Source organism: Syngnathoides biaculeatus, chromosome 23 (assembly GCF_019802595.1).
Source record: "Syngnathoides biaculeatus isolate LvHL_M chromosome 23, ASM1980259v1, whole genome shotgun sequence".
Taxonomy (NCBI): domain Eukaryota; kingdom Metazoa; phylum Chordata; class Actinopteri; order Syngnathiformes; family Syngnathidae; genus Syngnathoides; species Syngnathoides biaculeatus.
In genome coordinates, this window is record NC_084662.1 from 5,725,028 (window position 1) to 5,743,136 (window position 18,109).

Consider the following 18,109-nt stretch of genomic DNA (forward strand, 5'->3'; position numbering starts at 1 on the left):
GTCCTCCACAACTTCAAGTCAGTCTGCTAAACGGGGTTCACTGGAGCCTGCTGACGCCGTGTGAGCTGTGGCGCCACCTTCTGGTCAAAGTCACTCAACTCAATCAGTCATTAAACCAGAAAGTTTATTGTTTCAATTTACGAGTCATCATGACACCTTCCGATCCCGCGACTAGGTTGCGGGCGGGAGCCAATGTCGACAAACAACCGAGCCTTTTTAATTTTCAGTCACAGCGCCGAGCGAGCGGTCTTGCAGTTCTCCAGGAGCAGGACCAGCAGGCGGCTCTTGAGAGACGCCATCTTGCCCCGGTAGTCGCGCCGCAGCACGGCGGTCAGACGGCGGCGAAGGTCAGCGAGGATCGCCGGGGCCGGGCGGCAGGCGGAGATGTTGAGAAGCGTGTGGAACAAATGCAGCCACATGTCGCTGTGAGGATTCCTGAGGAGCGACGGCCACGCGCACATCAACAAAACCGTTTTCACAAACACAAAAAGGACCGAAAGTTCTGTGCGTGGTCTATGCGCTCATCGTCCTACCTGCGAAACGTGGCACAGGTCCTCCACACGCCGTCTTCTTCCACAACCTGCATGTACGTCCCCAGCAGCATGACGTGAACTGTGCCCGCCACGCCAAAGTAGTCGGTCTGCATCCATACACACGTCGGTTAGCGTCGGCGTCCGTCAACTTAACCACATCTGGACAGCCTCGGGTCGCGCCGGCGTGTTTGGTGGCTTTGACCGAGCCCGACGCACGTTCAGCTGCTCTCACAAAATTCTGACAGATATTTGCAAGTATTTTGTTCAAGTGAGGCTGCAAGTCCACCGCGACAATGTGGGACGGCGTTCTTTTGCTCGTGGGCTGCGTTGTGTGGGCCCAAAGATACTTTTGGAAAAAGTTGCAGTGCCTCGTGTTCCATACTTGGCCGTTAAAGCTGATTCTGATTCTGATGTCTTTGACGTCACCCGGGAAAACAACAAAGGAACATTTCAGCTTCAACGTTCGCTCATGGAAGTCTCTTGTACGAATGCGCACGTGAATACAGCTTCTGTACAAAAGTTGAAACTTTGGTTTCCTCAGACCACAACGAAATGTCCCTGGGAAAGAAAAAGTTTTTTCTTCAGCTGGAACTGTCGGGGGCTTGAGGCAAGGATGAGAGAAATCAACAACTTGTTGAGAACAGCTGAACTGGATTTGATCTTTAGCAAAGGCCCTTGCTGCAATCTGATTGGTGGGGAAAGATAACGGGCCCTACGTCGGGGATGGAATTCAACTGGCGCCTCTGACCTGGTAGTTCCAAGGTTTCTCGCTGAGCATCTGCGTGCACCGGAAGCCGGACGTCAAGCACGTGGTCGTGAAAGCCGTGCCCGCCGGGAAGAGATCCATGTCGATGCTCTGACCCAGGTCGATGAGGACCAGACCGTGCTTCAGGTTCTCCGGCTCAAAGTCGTCGTCGTCCGGGAACCTGCGCGACCAGGGCGTGCACTGAACACTCGCGCCGCACCGGACCCAGGAAACGTGCCGCGTACCTTTGTCCGAGCATGAAGTTGTCTGGCTTGACGTCGGCGTGGATGATTCGTGCCGCGTGGAGTTCTTCCAGCATTCGGAGGATGCAGATGGTGAAGTAGATGACAAGAGGCTGCGGCATCACTTTGTCACCGATACCTTTGTAAACGTTCACCGCGTTCTGAGGGCAAAAGACCGGCGTCAAGAGAGGGCGCGCGGGCGGGCCGAGATCTCTTTCCGCTTTCGGAGGCAACGCTTCAAACGAAAAGCACTAAAGAATGGCGGGTGTCCTCCTTCAATCACGCACGACCTTTCGGAGTCAGGCGGTACAGCAGGTGCGCTCAGTCGCTGCTAAACCGATGAGGTCAAAACGTCAAACTTTGGACAATTGTGGATTGCGTGACTGTCTGAGCAGTGAAGTATTACACGTGCATGCATCCCGCTTCGATCTTGCTTTTAATCTGGAAATGGAAATGATTTTGAAAGGCAAGCATTACAAACACTTTCACGTGGGGTGTAGAAAAAGCCCCTTTCGTAAAAATGCCTTCGCTGCAGACACATTTTTCTATCATTTATTTCCAACGCCAATCGAGAGATATTCTCTGCTGGTTTTGCCCCCCTCCACCAGTCACCAGAACTGGAAGGAAGTACGTTTTTGCCTGGTTTTGCTTGTCTCGTTTCGTTCAAGAGAGCACACCATGTAGCGTGTATGTGAAGAATGGGCCGTACAGGACGTACCAACAGGGTGCCGTAGCTGTGCAGCTCGTCCAGGAGGACGCTGCCGTCCGTGAACACGTGAGCCGAGCGGGCGCGGCTGAACAGATGACGGATGGACGGAGGCAGGCGACGGTCGAGCTGGCTGTGGATGTAAAACTCCCAGGGATTGGCCGGTTTCTGCACCTGCTCAACACACACATCATGTCGCGGCACCATTCCGCCAGCTGTCATCGGGCTACACCCTGAACCGGTCGCCCGCCAATCGCAGGGCACAGAGCAAACAAACAGCCGCGCTCACAGTCACACGCACGACGCAATTTAAGAGTGTTCAATCCACGGTGCGTGTTTTTGGGATGTGGGAGGAAAGCGAAGGGAGCGCCCAAGGCACGGGGAGAACACGCAAACTCCACGCAGGCGAGGCCGGGCTCAAACCCTGGACCTCAGAACTGTGAGGCCAACGTGCCGCCAAAATGATATCATAATAAAACTCCTTCACTTGTTATTCTGGCATTTTGTCACTGCAATTGACCTCAAACAGGAAATGTTTAGCCTGGTTGACACGTCAGACTGGGGGGGGGGGGGGGGGGGGGGGTACCGTTTTTTTCTGCTTGTAAACATCTGCTTTGGACTGTTTAATGAGTGCCATCTTACCTTGAGCACCATCTTGTCGGAGCTGGCAGGGTCGGTAGCCTGATAAACGGTCGCGAAGGCCCCTTGGCCGAGGACGCGATCCACTCGCAAAGATGCGTTTCCTGCCAGAGAGAATCGTCAGCGTGATGACGCTAGTGAGGCTTTCCAAGTTATCGCTGGCGTTACCCATGCTGATGGTCATCTTGGGGCCGATGTGTGGGAGGCGGCGCTGCCAGCTGATGCAGTGCGGGTGCGAGGTGAGGGGCGGGCTCATAGCTGACAGCAAATTCGAGATGAGCTCACTGCTCCAGGGGTCAGAAAGCAGCCGACTGGCATCGGAGAGAGCGTCACACTCTTTTGAGGGATTTGCGAGCGGCCTCGGCGGACTGACGGGGGCCCGGACGCTCGCCGTTGCGCCGCCCGAGAGACGATGACGCCCTTTTTCAGGACTTGCCGCGTGTCGGTCGCCGATCGTCCTCGGCGGACTGACGGGGGCCCGGACGCTCGCCGTCGCGGCGTCGTTTCTGACGGACTTTTGGACGACTTCTTGTCTGGAATTCTGCTCCAAATCCTCCAGGACGGAAAAAGGCTCAGTGGCGGCGGTCGATCCGAGAGTCTGGTCCCTGAAGGAAAGGGCGCCCGGCGGGAGCGAGGCCTGCGCCAGGGTGGCGGAAGAAGCGACCAGCTGGTGCCCGCCGAGGCCCTCTCCCACGATGGTCCCGTGCCCCCCGCAGGAGGCTGCCGACCGACTGACGGCGGTGTCGGAAAGCTTCTCGTCAGGCGGACTCTGCTCCATGATGGGACTGAAGGGGAGGAGCCACGCAACAACTATTTCAAGTTAAATAACTGAAATCTAATCCAGCAAATTACAAACAATGATATCAAAAAAAAAAAAAGTTAATTATGCACAATTTGTGACAAGGTAGCACAGGTTTGCGATCACGTGTCTTAGCGCTACATCCGATTAATTTGTTCACAGGAGCAGAACGCAGAAAGTGGAAAGTGTGGCCTTTCACCTGAGCTTGTGCAAGTGTCTGACAAACGTGTTGTCGTCTGCCTCCCGACCAGTGAGCATCATCGCGTCTACTGGGGGAAAAAAATAAATAAATAAATAAATAAATAAACAACACCACACCAATCACGTCAAGCTAAATCACTCTCATGCTCAATTGTAATTTACGGGGTTGCTCGGAAAATGTCCGCCTCCGCCTGTGGATACAACGGTGTCATGTGATCACATCAAAGAATCCAAGAATTCATTGTGGTATCTTTCCTAACGGGACCTTGACATGGAGCAGAAAACAATTTTTGCTTCTAAAAATGAAGAATTCGACACACCAAATTGTTCCGATGAGAAATTGTGGCCGACTGCGTCACACACAGTTCCGAGGACCGGGGTTCAAATCCCGACCCCGCCCATGTGTCCTGCCTGTGACTGCGTGGCTTTTCTGCCGGCACTCCGGTTTCGCCCCCGCATCCCAAAAACGTGCATTCATTGGAGATTCGAAATCGCCCTTCGGTGATATTGTGAGTGTTTCTATTTGGCCGGCGACGGGTTCAGTGTTGGGATAGGTTCCAGCACTCCTGCGATATTTCAGCCCACCTTTAACTTGAGAAAGCACCTTTGCGGAAAGTTGTCGTTTTTTTCTATTGCTGTTTTTATCGTGGTATTGCAAAATTAGCACACGGTGTGCCACTCGCACACAATTGCAAAGTCTCTGCTGCAAACGTCTTAGTCAGGAAGTCATTTCTGACTGTGTAGTGGTACACACAGCGTGTGATCGAGCCCCGCTCGGTTGATGGTCTTGACGTGTGTTGTTTACGTCGCAAGGTGGACGGCGTGAATGTTTCTAACGCCGTTGTTTATTGAACACGCGACATCCAGCACACGTCTAGCGCTGACTGCTAGGCTACCCGGCATACTTGCATCATGGAACTCAGGGCTGCGTCACACATGCGCAGTATTATGCACTTGAACTTTGACTCTACGTGACAACGTGCCCTGTGACTGACTGATGACCAGTTCAGCGCATAGTCCGCCTTTTGCCCAAAGCTAGCCGGATTAGGCTCCGGCTTTCCTGTGACCCTTGTGAGGATAAGAGACGGATGGATGTTCATTTTCATCTTTGCGTGCCTAGAAGTTATAATGTTGTCGGTAAACCCCCCACCCACCCCCCCGCGCCACCAGAGCTTGCAGCTGGTTGCACAGCGTTGCGGGTCATGTCAAATGTCGTTTTTAGGACATGCCACAAGCCGCTGAAAAAAAGGACAGGATTTTTCATAATTCTATTTTCAGGATTCAGGAGCACAGAATGATGAATGAGAGACTTGTTATTCCCAACACAGCGTTTCCGCCTCTCCTCAGAAGACATGACACCACAGGAAGCAGGAAGTGTTACCTGGACCGACGCTCCCTCTGTGCGCGAAGGGCGTGGACATGCAGCGCGCCGCCAGGGCAAATTCCGCCGTGTTGTTGGGGCAGGACGCCAGCGTGCCTTCGCCCCACACGGTCAAGTCCTCGACCGTCTTGTTCTGCTGGGACCATGACCCCATCGCCGCCTGGGGCCCATCAAACACATTTGTCGGTTAAACCCCCAAAAAAACGTCCAAGTGATGTCGATCGTGCAGAACTCACAGCAGATGAGAGATTCTCAGACAAGCCTCGGCCTGGCGCCGGTTTGCTCCTGGCTGGAGCGCAGGAAGTCGAATTACTGGAAAAACAAAAAAAAAAACAAAACAAAAAAAAAACACTAGTTTGGTTACCAGTTTTTAAAATCAAGAAAAGTAGCGCAATACCGTAGAAAATCATACAAAAGATAGTCAAAGTCAAGGTCAAGAAAGAAACGTGATCCACTTTTAGCACAGAGACATCATGTCCGTCCAGTGATGACGCAAGGAAAAACTGATAAATTAGCACAAATAAGCCTCGAGCGGATAGCCAGCCCAAGCTGACGTCACAAAGTCAAGCTTCAACTTCAGCAGGTTCTCATGACCGCCAACGTGCAGACAACAGCTGTGGGCTAACCACAAAAGGTAAAGAACGCCCCCCCGCATCCAAACGCTCGCCCATCTCATAACCGGAAGCGCTGACGTAGCAGCAGACCACGACATCGAGAGGTTTTGCCGCCGGACGAGTGGACGGCGTTCGTGGCTTTGTTTTTGCCCTGGCGTTCTTCCTTTGAAGGAGGGAGATACAACAATCAGAATAGGTTCACGCCATTTCATTGCATTTCAGGCGAAGGAGAAACCGCAGGTCCTCCCGCCGGAGGAGCCTTTTGAAAACGGTGGGGCACGCCGACGCCTCCTCGTCACACGCAAGGAATGCCGAATAGTTTGGGCTTTTTCAGGATTTGGCACGAGCCTGCTGCCGTGTCGCCGCTCGCTCGCGTACGATAAAGCCACCCCAGGACTGAGCGCCAGCTGAGTTCAGAAGCCAAACAAGACCAAAGCGGAGTAAGCTGACAATGTGACATGTTCGCAAACTGCAAACAGTGGAAACAACCATTTTTGCTTCTAATTTGGAAAGAGCCGGTTGAGCCGGGTCGTAATGAAGGGAAATTTCATGATTTTAGCAGTAAAATGTTGATTTGCGTCATTGCAGATCAAGAAAGGGTTAGGTTCACGTTGTGACGTTTTACTGGCCGTCATCTCCCGACTGACCTGGCATCATCCCGGTAGATGGTGAAGCGCTCCGAAGCGGCGGAAGAGGATCCTGACGGACAGAAAGAGGGGACCAAGCGTTTATACGTCATCAACATTTTCAAGCATGTTTTGGAACATGTGACAGTACACTACACAGGCAAATGACAAGCTAGAGTTGCACTCTTTCAGTTTATTACCACAACATACCAAGCGGCAGCACTTAGCTCTACTGGAAGACATTCAGCATGTAAGAAGGAGAGGCAGAGCAGATCCCCTCATAAGCGCCACCAACAGTGAGAGGGAAGGTACACCCAAGATGACCCCAAGATTGGCCTATGCGCCGTCTGTGTGTGTTGCTGCACCTTTTGTGCGCAAAATAGCAGCGCTTTGAAAGGTTGAATGGAATGGAATGGAAATATTTAGGAAAAGACTTCTCACAACAATGTCTGCTTCTCAAAAATCTACAGTCAGCAAAACTATGAAAAACTAACAGACACATATAGTGTGTACATATGGATAAAATACACACGAGAAAACAGTGAGACCCTCGAAAATTTTTGACTCATACTGTAGCCATTTGCTAAAGTGATATATTTTTTTCCCTAAAGGTACACACAGTACAGCACCACATATTGACAGAAAGAGGTGGGCACTAATAACTTGACTTGAACGTGTAAATGTGACAACAGTAAACAAAACGGAATATTTGAAAAGAGCGGCAGCAGCTCAAGCAGGGAAGCGCAGACTTTGCTCCCCTGAGCCACTTTTTTTCCTCTGGGTGATGTTATCCCAAAATGCTCCCACGAAAAGCCAAAGAAGGCGCTCACCGTTCGCAATACGCAACGGCTTCCTGGCGCTGAATAATGCCGACCCGGCACCCAAGGGATCCTCGGCGAGCGCGGGGGCCTGGAACATTCCCACGATCGCATCTACAAACACACGCACACAAGACCGCCGTCGTCGAAGCGGGTCACCCGCACGTCAAGGTGGCAATGACGAAGGAGGGGCTTACCCACGGCCTGGCGGGTGGGAGACGGCGACGTGCGCGACGGTGTGGCGGCGGCGCGCGGGCACCTCGGCGACTTGCCGGGAGTGACGTTGGGAACGTTCGGCACGCTCGTCGCTGGAGGGCGGACGCACGCAAAAATGTTCCGAGTCGGGTCACGGCGGGATTTTTAGGGCGCAAGAAACTCACTATTGAGGTTCTCCTCGCCTCGTGCATCACTCCTGCCTTCCTCTTGCCCAAAAGCCTTCTGGGTAGGATGGGCCGAAGGATTGCCCGCGGCACACATCTGGCAAACGGAAAAGCAAATTTGATTTCATGAACGCCGAGTCCGACCGACTCATCTTTCAGCCCGTCGTCTTCTAACTTTTTCACAAAACAGGAATGATGTTACATGTTGAAGTCACACAGAATTCTCCTTGTGCAATTTGTCCACTACACGGAGCTCTGGCGGGTTAATGAAGAAGTTCTGCCTGTAAGTCATCGCTTGATTGCACCCATGCTTCGCTGCAAATTGCCAGCAGGTTATTTGCCGTTGCCGTTGAGTCCCGCTTGCACGGCTGAACTTTGAAGGCTCACACATTTGTGAATCCGACTCTCGGGTCAGCGCCTCACCGGCCGTGAAGCTCACCGCACGTCACCGAAATACCGCAGGAGATGCAGTGGGGAGGGAGACTGACAGAAACTTGAGTGAGTGTGACGCAGAGAAATAAAAAGATCCAGATCGGTAGAGAACCGGAGCACAAAAAGTAAGAGGACATAGAAAAGGAGGGTTAGCGATTCATAGCGAGAGCAATATAAAGATCTAGAGAAGAAGAATGAAAGACTGACAAGTGGGATAAGGTGGGGGGGAGGGGGGGGGGACACACACGACTGAGCGCTAGAGATTCGTAGCAAGACAGAGAAAGCTATACAGTAGAACCTGGATGAAACAGACCCCGAAATAACCGTCGGGACCAAACAATGTGTCCAAAAACAGTTTCCATTTTTCACCTAGAATGCCGTTGACAAAGTCTCTTGTTCACTGGGGCAATGCAGGCAGAGATTGGGGCTGACAGACACATTTCCCGGTCCTAAATACACAATACGACGAGATCCAGTTCCAAAAGATGCGCCTCCCTTAGTGAATATCGGTCACATCTACTGTCAAAGAGGGCATGCAATCACTTACGGCAAAAGATTTGGAACTCGGAGGCACACTAACCCCTCGCAGCTTATGACGAGTACTGCCTGTCAACAATGTCACCCTAACCGAGAACACTGGCATGCTAAGTTTGGGTAAAATGTGAAACTTACAAACTTTTTCAGGCTTTGGAAAAAAAAAAAAAAAAAAAAAAATCCAGCCATCCGTTATCCTCACAAAGGTCGCAGGGAGTGCCGGAGCCCATCCCAGCCGTCATCAGACAGGAGGCGGGCTCCGCCCTGAACTGGTTCCAAGCCAATCCCAGGGCCCCATGGAGACAGACAACAGTCGCACCGACGGGGATGTGAGATGTGGGAGGAAAGCGGCGTGCCCACCCGGAGAAAAGCCACGCAGACGCACGAAGAACATGCAAACTCCACACAGGGAGGGGCCGGATTGAACCCGGGTCCTCAAAACTGTGAGCCACTTTTAAAAAATAGATTTACACTAACTTTGTACTGTACTGGAGGTTTTAAGCCGCAAAATAGGGTTAAGAGAAGCTGATTTGGCCGCTTCCCGATCGGCGGTCCGAACGGGCCGGCTCACCGTCAGCGTGCTGCACATCTGGTTCAGTTGGCACCACAGCGTCCCGGCAGCCTTATTGTCATCTTCGCTGACAACGGGACACGGCTCAGAAGGGAAGGTGGCCGACGGCGGCCTTTGTCGCTCGTCAGCCTCCCGCCGTCGCTTCCTCTTCTCGAAGTACGTCCGCGCTCGCGCTTCCTCGAAGCAAAGCTCGGATCTGTCGCATTCCAGCGCTTCCTTGGAGTACATGTACGTGATCACGCGGTCGGGGTCGGGTTCGGGGCCGGAGGCGCTCGGCGTTTCCGAGCGGGACACTCTGCGGGCCGAAGGTCACATGGAAACATTTGTTTATTTCCTTAGAAATCTTTTAAACATCTCAAAACGCTCAAAAGGGTCACGTCATTCGGTCCGATCTTAATGCGACACATTACAAATAACGTACGAACTGGCCCACGACGGTGTTCCGAAAAATTGAAGTGAAATAGTGTCGGATTCAGGCATACGTGGAGCACCGTTGACAACGACTCTAACTCCAATCTTTTTTTAACTTTGTTTTTTCTGGATATGAAATCTATAAAATAGCAAATGTGACCTTTGAAATCATTCCATTTTGGATTTGTCAACATACTTCTCCGCACTCAACGAGAACGTCGCACTGGGGCGGCATCGACTACCGGAGACAAATTCCTTGTGTGTAGTTCCACACTTGCCCATTAAAGCGGATTCCGATTCTGACACGGTATCACATGAGTGATCCTCAAGGGTTTCACGGTAGTCTTTAGCGTGTTGAAAACAAATTGAAAAAACGTCACCCGACACAACATGGTCTGCGTACGATGGACACCATTTGTCCCGCTGTGTAGTTTGGGCGTATCGCTGTAGCTTACATGTGGACATAGAAGACGCCGCTGCCTGGTAACTCCACTGTGGCCTAAGAAGGAGCAGAGGAAGAAGAAGAAGAAGAAGAAGGCAGATGAGTTGAGGGGGGGCAGCAGCTACTCAACACTTTGACACTCTGAAATGAGGTTGCCAAGTTCCCCGTTGCGAGCTCAGCTTAGCGGCTGACCGTTACCTCCTCTTGAGTGACTCCCGGTGTGCTTTGTTTTCTTGCCATTTGGTTAAGAAGACGATGGAAAGTGCATCTCTTCTTGACCGCAATCGCGCTACCTCGGTTGCGCGTTGCAGTCGACACAATGGCCCCTATTGACTGACGGCGCGTATGCAGGTTTGTGTTTGAATCGTGCGTGGGCAAATCGGTATTTGTCAAGCTTTTCATACTTTGTGAACAACTTTCGAAGCTCTTCAGACCATGCATACCCACCAATAATCCAGGGTCCGTTTTGGTGCAAACAAACCTTTTGCCCAAAGAGGCACAACTCATTGGAAGTAGTCGCTTGTAAAGAGAACCAACCAACCAACCAACCACTTGAAGGGTACCAACTAAGCGCCTGTGGAGGTTATTTGGGGAGACACCTCGATGGGAAATGTTTTTCGTAGTGGTCGGTGAAAGTGAAATGTGTCCCCATTTTGCTTATTTTCCCGCTGTCACTCTTTCTACACAAGAATATTGCTTGGAGCCATCCTACTCTTGTCGTCTTCATTGTATGGTTTCTCGGCATCCGGTGTGGCTATGTACTACTTTGTATTTATACGTGTATCGCTAAAGACATGAATCGGCCTATTTTGTTTTTCGAGGGTGGCTACTCTCAGCAAAAATTCGGTTCCAGGCAGACCTACGGGACAAGTGTACCGTTTCACCAAACCACGTATTCCGCAGTGTTTTGGGACCGACTGTAAGGATAGCTTAGTAATTACCACGCACCTTTGTCTAGTCACTTGTCGTCCTCCCTTTTGTAAGAAGCGCTCTCATTCGTGGTGACTTCCAATGCGTTGACACTGGAGGCAAAGAACTTTCGCCTCCGCGGCTTGGCAGTCAGGGGTGTAATAAAATATCGTGCATTGAGCAGCTATCCGACGTGGATGCGGCGATCGTCCCCCCCCCCCCCCCGCTACACCCACACTCCTAACTATCACTGTGACGGCTATTGTTTGAACAAATGAGTCAAGGTTCAGTGATTTCCCTAACAAAATATAATATGGACGCTCAGTGTAACACTCGTCTTACGCGTGCTTGTTTACAGTGACCGGGTCGGACTTCAGAACCATGACGGCACCGAGTTTATTTCTATTCGACATTGAGCGGCGCTTGCGGCCGTGGTAACGTTAGCCGAGCGCTAGTCATTGGTCAAAGCAAATCCTGACAAAGGAGACGAACGAGCACCTGTGACGGAGCGGCAGCAGGGGCGCAGTCTGACGGCGGCTTTGGACCTCCTACGACAAATCCAGCAGCGATTGTTTAGCGGCAGAACCCGACACCTGAGGTGGGACGAAATGAACACCGACCTCCTGACACCGCCTCCTGGCTTCCGCTTCTGGCCTGAAACTGCCTGAGGGTCACAGGCACAATTTGGAGTCAAATGATTATCGAGTACAAGAGCAAGAAAACACACCGTTGGCGCTTGCGTCAACTGTTACCTGTATTCTTGCAGCACGCTTTCAGGGGGGCGGGCTCGCTTCTCCAGAGCTTTCCGGTAAACGGCGTCGGCTTGCTCCGGCATGGCTTGGCGCTCAAAGTACTGAGCCCAGGCCACATAAAGCGCTGCCGTCTTTGTGCCCACACCTTTGTTGAAGATATAATGGAATACGGCGATGGGCTCAGCGTAGTAAGTGGCCTGCAAACAACAAACCTCTATAAGGGCATTGCCCATTCAGCTGCGGTACTCTGGAATGGCCAACCTGCGGAAATTAGAGCAGCTACCGCTGTAGAAATGTCTCAACTTTGACTGGAGACTTCTTTCTCCACTCTGGCATTCTGTTGAACCACATTTGCCCTGGGGCACTAAACCCCCTGACATCTGGATTCTGGCCCCTTTTACTGTGACGTGAAGCCACGTAAGACTGTTGTGATCAAGACTTAGGAGATGAACTCGACTCCTGTCTCTCTCACACACTCACAAAGCAAAGTAAGTGGACAGGCGCACTTACACATCTGATGCACATGTTGACAAATCGCACATCGTCGGCGTATCGCTCCACCCCGATGAAGGTCTGCAGTAGCCGCTCAAGTACCAGCGACATTTCACTGCTGCCGCTCGCAGGTAAGCTTTGGTCCAATTGCTCCACAAACCTGCCAAGTGCAATGTGACGCTCGGCTGCTGGCCAAAGGCTAAATTAGCAGAAAAGAGGCGTGACTCACTGAAGCCAGACGTCCAGGGGGTCATCTCCTGTGTACGAGCTGAAACGCCTTTCAAATGCTCTGCCAAAAGACATTTGACCATGAGTTAGTTAGTTATTAGTTATGAGTTTGACCATTATGGTTAGGGTTAGTTGGCCACCCCACCCCAGGGAATAAATGCGTAAGTAGTCCCAGTCATTTGTGTTTCTGCTATGCTGAATCGCGCCATTCAAATAAATCTCGGTTTTATAAGTCCTCATGCCATCAAGTGAGGAAAAACTTCCACGCCAGGTTTTTTTTTTTTTAGTTTAATTCAGTTGTTTTGGGACATTATTTATTATCATATAGTCTAATGCGAACTTAAGTCCAATACTTGAATTGATGTGATTGCGAAAGGCCCCCCTTGGACCGCGTTGGCCTCGGGGGACGCCTCTGGCCAGCCCGCAACTTGTACTCAGTTATCCGCGAAGGTTAAACCGAAGCAAACGGACCCGTCATATTTGTTGAGGGCAGTCAAGTCGGCCCAAGTTACACTTTTGCAAACACCACTGACATGATTACAACGCTGGAATAAAACTACTGATAAATTTTATTTAGATTCCTTGCTTGTTTTACAGAATTATATATCTTGACATTTGAACTAACGAACAAACCCTGGTAGTGATGTTCAAAAGGGGCAAAGAACCAGTTTTGAAGCCCTTCATCTATTTGATTGAAACTGACTTAATTTGTTCAAGGGTTTCTTTCATGCAGTGAATCAATACCTCTGTGTCAGCTGGAATAAGACTTTTGAATAAATGATATGAATACTAACAAGAATATGGTTGGGGTTCACTAACCAAACAACCCTTGTGAACTGATTTTGTATTGGAATTTGCAAACCTTATTACATCAAGAGCTATTTTTAAGTAAAAACGCATATGTCGAAAAGCCCAATTGTGACTCGCTTTCTTTTTTTTAATGGGTTTTACGTGAAAATGTTATAACTTTGCCCTCCTGTTTGTTAGTTGGGTGGTCTGTGGCTGATCGAGGTCTTTATTGCTTTGATGCATCAAGAAAGGCCGACGTCGACGTTGCATTTGTGACCGTCAAGAGTCCAAATGATGCGCTCTTTACTTACCCAGGACAAATAAGGAGAAAATAGTGTGAACGGTTTTCTTTCCCGGCTGAGTAAATCGCGAAGGTCGAAAAGCACAAATGACGAGGCCCAGCAAGACGAGAAGTTTTGTTTTGTTTTTCCGTGAGGTGTTCGTCATCTCACTTACTTTAAACAAGCGGCCACATCCATTTCCCTTTTGTGGTGAATAATAAATGAATAAAAATCTTAAATCCAGAAATAACTTCTTGTCTCGTTCCTCAAAAACTGTCATCGACGGAAGCCTCGGTCAACACTTGCTGTTTTCGGTGGTTTTGTTTTAAATATCGCGCTCAGCCAATAGCAGCGCCGCTGTAGTTCTTCTTCGTCTTCTCTTCTTCTTCGATAAAGTTTCTGAAAAAAAATGGAGGTCCGCACCGTGACGTCACTTGCGTGCTTGTTGCGTTGAAACGTTTCAAATGTTTTATTTTCATGACATTCCGATGAGAAATATACTTAGTTGAAGCTCCAGTCGTTCGCTGCAACAACCGGCGAGTACATGTAACTGTGTAATATCCATAAATGTACGCAAACGTCGGCTAAAGCTAGCGTCAATTAGCATCGTTAGCTCGTCGAATGGAAAGCCGCAGATGCCTGCAAGGTTTCATTTCTTTCAAACTTTTTTTTTTTTTTTTCCAAGTCACAACTACTGTAGTCCGCACTTGAAATCTGAGCTAAGTAATACCCGTGTCCCGTTAGGGGTGGCCCCAGCTTGTCATCTTTTCCCTCCCAACATCCATCAAATTTTCCTTTGGTCATCCTCTCTCTCGCTCTTTTGCCTGGCAGCTCCATCTTGAGCAGCCTTCTACCGCTATACTCACTGTCTCTCCTCTGGACATGTCCAAACCATGGAAGTCTGCTCTCTCGAACCTCGTCTCCAAAACGTCCAACTTTGGCTGTCCCGCTAATGAGCTCATTTCATATCGTATCTAACCTGCTCACTCCGAGCGAGAACCTCACCATCTTCATTTCTGCTTTCCGTTGTTTCTTCAGTGCCGCAGTCTCGAATCTATCCGTCCATCACGGTTGGCCTCAGCACTGTTTTATAAACTTTGCCCTTCATCCTAGCAGAGACTCTTCTGTCACCTTCCGCCAAGCGTTCCACCCCGCTTGGACCTGTTTCTTCACTTCCTTAGCACCCTCACCATTGCTCTGGATTGTTGACCCCCGAGTATGTGAAGTCGTCCACCCTCGCCATCTCTTGAACCCTTGAAGCCTCAGTCTTCCCCCTCCACCCATCTCATTCACGCACGTATATTCTGTTTTACTTGGGCTAATCTTCATTCCTCTCCTTTCCAGTGCATCCGTCTGTCGTTCCAATGGTTTCTCCACCCTCTCCCTGCTTTCACTGCAGATGATAACGTCATCTGTGAATATCATGATCCAGGGGGATTTCAGTCCAACGTCATCTGTCAGCCTATCCAGTATCACAGCAAAAACGGGAAGGGTCTGAGAGCAGATCCCTGATGCACTCCCACCTCACCGCTGTTCTGCCTTCTTCGGACTCACTCATTTGTTTTCTCCAGTCTTGTCGTTGATTTCTCGACTCGTCTTGTTTTTCTCTCACCTCTGTCGTTTCTCTTGAATGAGAATCATCTTTGTCAAGTATGTCAAAAACACAAGGAATTTGTCTCCGGCAAGTGGAGCGCTACTCTCTCCAGTCTCTTGCCTGTTTCCGTCGTCTTTGAGAGAGTAAAAAAACTTTCAAGCTCCTCTCTTGTTTGTCTAGTTTCTCATTTCTGTGTCGTCTTACTGGCCTCTGTCCTGTACTATTGTAACCTATTTTTCCGCCACACCAGACTTCCACGAGAAGACTCTGTATCTTTGCACAATTGTGACTCGGGTCGTACCAGGGATGCACCGACTGCCGGTGACAAATTCCTTGTGTGTTGTTGACATACTTGGCCATTAAATCTGATTCTGATTTTTCACCGTAGGGGTGGTGCTCCGATGATTGTGTGTGTGTGTGTGTGTATCTCCAGAGGGTTTTTTGGCCAAAGCGAGCGTCGCGCTTGCGATGTCAGCGATCAGGCGGAGACCGGCAGGCGGCGCCGTCGGCCACTTCGTTGAGACTTTGGCGGCGAGGCTGAGGGAAAGCGAGCAGACGTGGAGGCGCAAAGCGGAGCTGCTGCAGCAGGAGGTGCTCGGCCTTCGACGGGCCCTGCTCATCGCCACGGCAAAGCAAAGCGCAGGTGCCTCAGGGAGGCTCGGCCTTTCGTTTGGGTCGGAACAAATCCGCTTCTTTTGTGGACGGGCTCAAAAAAGGTTTGCGAGGTCCAAAGTAGAGCCGTCCGCTCTTTGTGGCCCAACCTCAAATAAGCGTTTGATTCAACCCAACTTTATTTACGGAGCACTTTCAAACCACCCCCCGCTGCCCGTCGTGGAAAGCTGAAGCATGAAAACGAACGTGGGGCTACGGAAAGTTCAAAGAAAAAAGTGCTGAGTCGAAAGGCAAAGAAGATAAAATTGGGTTGAAGACGAGTTTTACGCATCAATATAACCTCCCCTATCTTCCTACGCTGATGGATTGGCTTATTGCATCAAATAAAAGTTCAAATCAACAGAACCTCTGGAATTATCCTTTTTATGAACTTGACAGTGAATTTCTTCCTGGCTCATTTTTAACCAGTGCTATGACCCTGAGGTTCTGTAACTATTGCCCTTTCCAGGGTCCTTCATTTGTCACCGAGTTAGTGCGCTCGGACAAATGGGCTAAATTGGTGTACGGTGACGTGGGACGAAACCAGAACAGTTTGACAATCAAATCCCAATTAGCAACAGGCCCATTTTTAACTCAAAATGTTTTCATAGCGTGGTATCGAAAGTACAGATCTTAAGTTAGCTGGTGACTGACTGTATTTGCATTTGCATTCGCGTTGACTTACCGTTTGAGTCACAGTTCGGCTCGTTAGCTGCCTCAAAATTGCCATTGGACTTACTGGATTTTATTACTTCACTCTTATTTCCATCAAGTTAAGACTCTTTTGGTCGGCACTCGGCCCTTTTTTGGGGGGTTTTGTTGGGGCCTCACCCAACTTGAGGAATCAGAAGAAGGAACCATTCCAAAAGAATGGGAATGTTAGTCCTGGTTCTAATGGATTTCTAAGTCGTCCGTGCCCAACCTGACTCGTGTTGCCGTCCCATAATAGTCAGGAGACTAGCGCAGGACTTGTGTGTGTTTGTCAGGTCCCGACGCGACCACGGAAAGTGACTCGGACACTCCGGAACTCTTTCAGCTTGTGCCGCCCCAGCAGCAGCAGCAGCAGTTTCCCTCCAATCAGCAAAGGGTGGAGCTTCCTCACGAGCGCTTCTTGCGCTCGTTCTGCGACTTCCTACGAGATGACCCGCTGTGGCTCGGGCCGGGCCAGGACACGGAGACGGGCGACATCTCGGCGGACGCGCCGTGCCGGCTCCTGGACGCGTTGGCGGCCGTGTTCCGGGAGCGCTCGCTAGTCGGGGGAGCGGGCCAGCTCGCCGTGAAGGCGTGCCAAGCGTTTGCCCGAGCCACGGACCCGTTCTCTTCGCGAGGTGCGCTCTCCGCCCGCATGACAACGCAGCTCCAGACCTCCCTGAGGGAGCTCACCGCCATCTTGCTACACAGCAGCCACCACCTGGTAAGTCAAACGTGACAAAGATTCTGGAATGTCATTGAAAATGGTCTTGATGTCTTGAGGGCCCCGCTCAGCGGTGCAAACGCCGCGGCGACTCGAGAGAGCAAAATATCGCTCGCCACGTCTCCTTTTTTTTTCTCAGAATCGTGAATTGAACACTTGAAACGGCTCTGAATTCCTCCACAACAAAATCATTCCCGATCAATGACTGACGAACACGAGCTCTTCTACTGCTCTCGTCAACCGTAGCGTTGCGCCTGCACTTTAAGGCCACGTGAGGTTGTTGGAAAGGTCGCAGTCCTTTTGATGCGTCAGCCCGACAAGTTTCAACCCATACGAGCTTCAAAGACGGCCGCCTTCTTCCAGACGGCGGACGTGCTGGCGTCGTGCTTGGCGACGTTGGGGAGGAGTCGCGTGGCAAAGACCTTCCTGGTTGGTCACATCCTGTCTGAGGTCGGCGGGCTGGCGGATGCGCTGTGCCGCGCCATCCAGGTCGTCACACGCACAGAACATTGCACGGCGCCCCACTCGGCCGAAATCCTAATGTGGGTTTTTGTGTCCAGGAGAACGCCAGCGTGGACGAGATTCCCGTGGACGAGTACCACAACGCCTTGCGCCTGCTGACAATTCTGGAGGAGCTGCTGAGCGACGTGCGCTCGTCAGAGCAGACGGAGAGCCTGCGCTACTTGGAACAACAAACGTTTGCTCTTTCGCAGGAATTTCCCCTCTTGGCCGTCAGCGTGTGGAGGGTGGCCGCGCTCATAAGGACACAAAACCTTTCATCTTGCGCTCCAAATTCTCCTTGACGTCAAGTTGTCTACGGGGTTTATTGTTGTGCCCCAAATCCAATCTCAAATGTTTTTGCCAGCTTTTGCTGCTACAATGATGACAATGACGTCAGTTTGCTCCAGCTATCAAAAATATCAAA

The 18,109-nt window shown here is 50.7% G+C and overlaps 2 protein-coding genes across 6 annotated transcripts; one reads left to right on the forward strand and one right to left on the reverse strand.

Annotated features, from left to right (window-relative positions):
- Positions 1-106: 106 nt before the first annotated feature.
- bub1 (BUB1 mitotic checkpoint serine/threonine kinase) lies at positions 107-16,773 on the reverse strand. 3 transcript variants are annotated; one of them, XM_061811408.1, is made up of 22 exons: positions 16,456-16,773; positions 12,457-12,516; positions 12,246-12,387; positions 11,736-11,932; positions 11,604-11,647; positions 11,482-11,531; positions 10,088-10,131; positions 9,222-9,516; positions 7,685-7,781; positions 7,502-7,612; positions 7,317-7,418; positions 6,508-6,559; positions 5,483-5,558; positions 5,247-5,406; positions 3,864-3,933; positions 3,034-3,650; positions 2,869-2,969; positions 2,239-2,400; positions 1,524-1,681; positions 1,282-1,459; positions 534-640; positions 107-435 (listed from the first exon to the last, which is right to left on the reverse strand). In XM_061811408.1, exons 3-22 carry the CDS (start codon positions 12,336-12,338, stop codon positions 228-230), a joined length of 2,922 nt encoding a protein of 973 aa, XP_061667392.1. In that variant the 5' UTR covers positions 12,339-12,387; positions 12,457-12,516; positions 16,456-16,773; the 3' UTR covers positions 107-227. The 3 variants fall into 3 exon arrangements, with proteins under 3 accessions (XP_061667392.1, XP_061667391.1, XP_061667390.1); XM_061811407.1 differs by lacking the exon at positions 16,456-16,773 and adding an exon at positions 13,701-13,840 and having other exon boundaries at positions 3,864-3,930; XM_061811406.1 differs by lacking the exon at positions 16,456-16,773 and adding an exon at positions 13,701-13,840.
- mei4 (meiosis-specific, MEI4 homolog (S. cerevisiae)) lies at positions 13,923-17,987 on the forward strand. Of its 3 annotated transcripts, none has more exons than XM_061811417.1 (5): positions 13,923-14,741; positions 14,870-15,762; positions 16,757-17,184; positions 17,548-17,673; positions 17,745-17,987. In XM_061811417.1, the coding sequence occupies exons 2-5, from the start codon at positions 15,588-15,590 to the stop codon at positions 17,985-17,987; spliced, it is 972 nt and encodes a 323-aa protein (XP_061667401.1). In that variant the 5' UTR covers positions 13,923-14,741; positions 14,870-15,587. The 3 variants fall into 3 exon arrangements, with proteins under 3 accessions (XP_061667401.1, XP_061667400.1, XP_061667402.1); XM_061811416.1 differs by having other exon boundaries at positions 13,923-14,171; positions 15,553-15,762; XM_061811418.1 differs by having other exon boundaries at positions 13,923-14,061; positions 15,553-15,762.
- Positions 17,988-18,109: the final 122 nt, after the last annotated feature.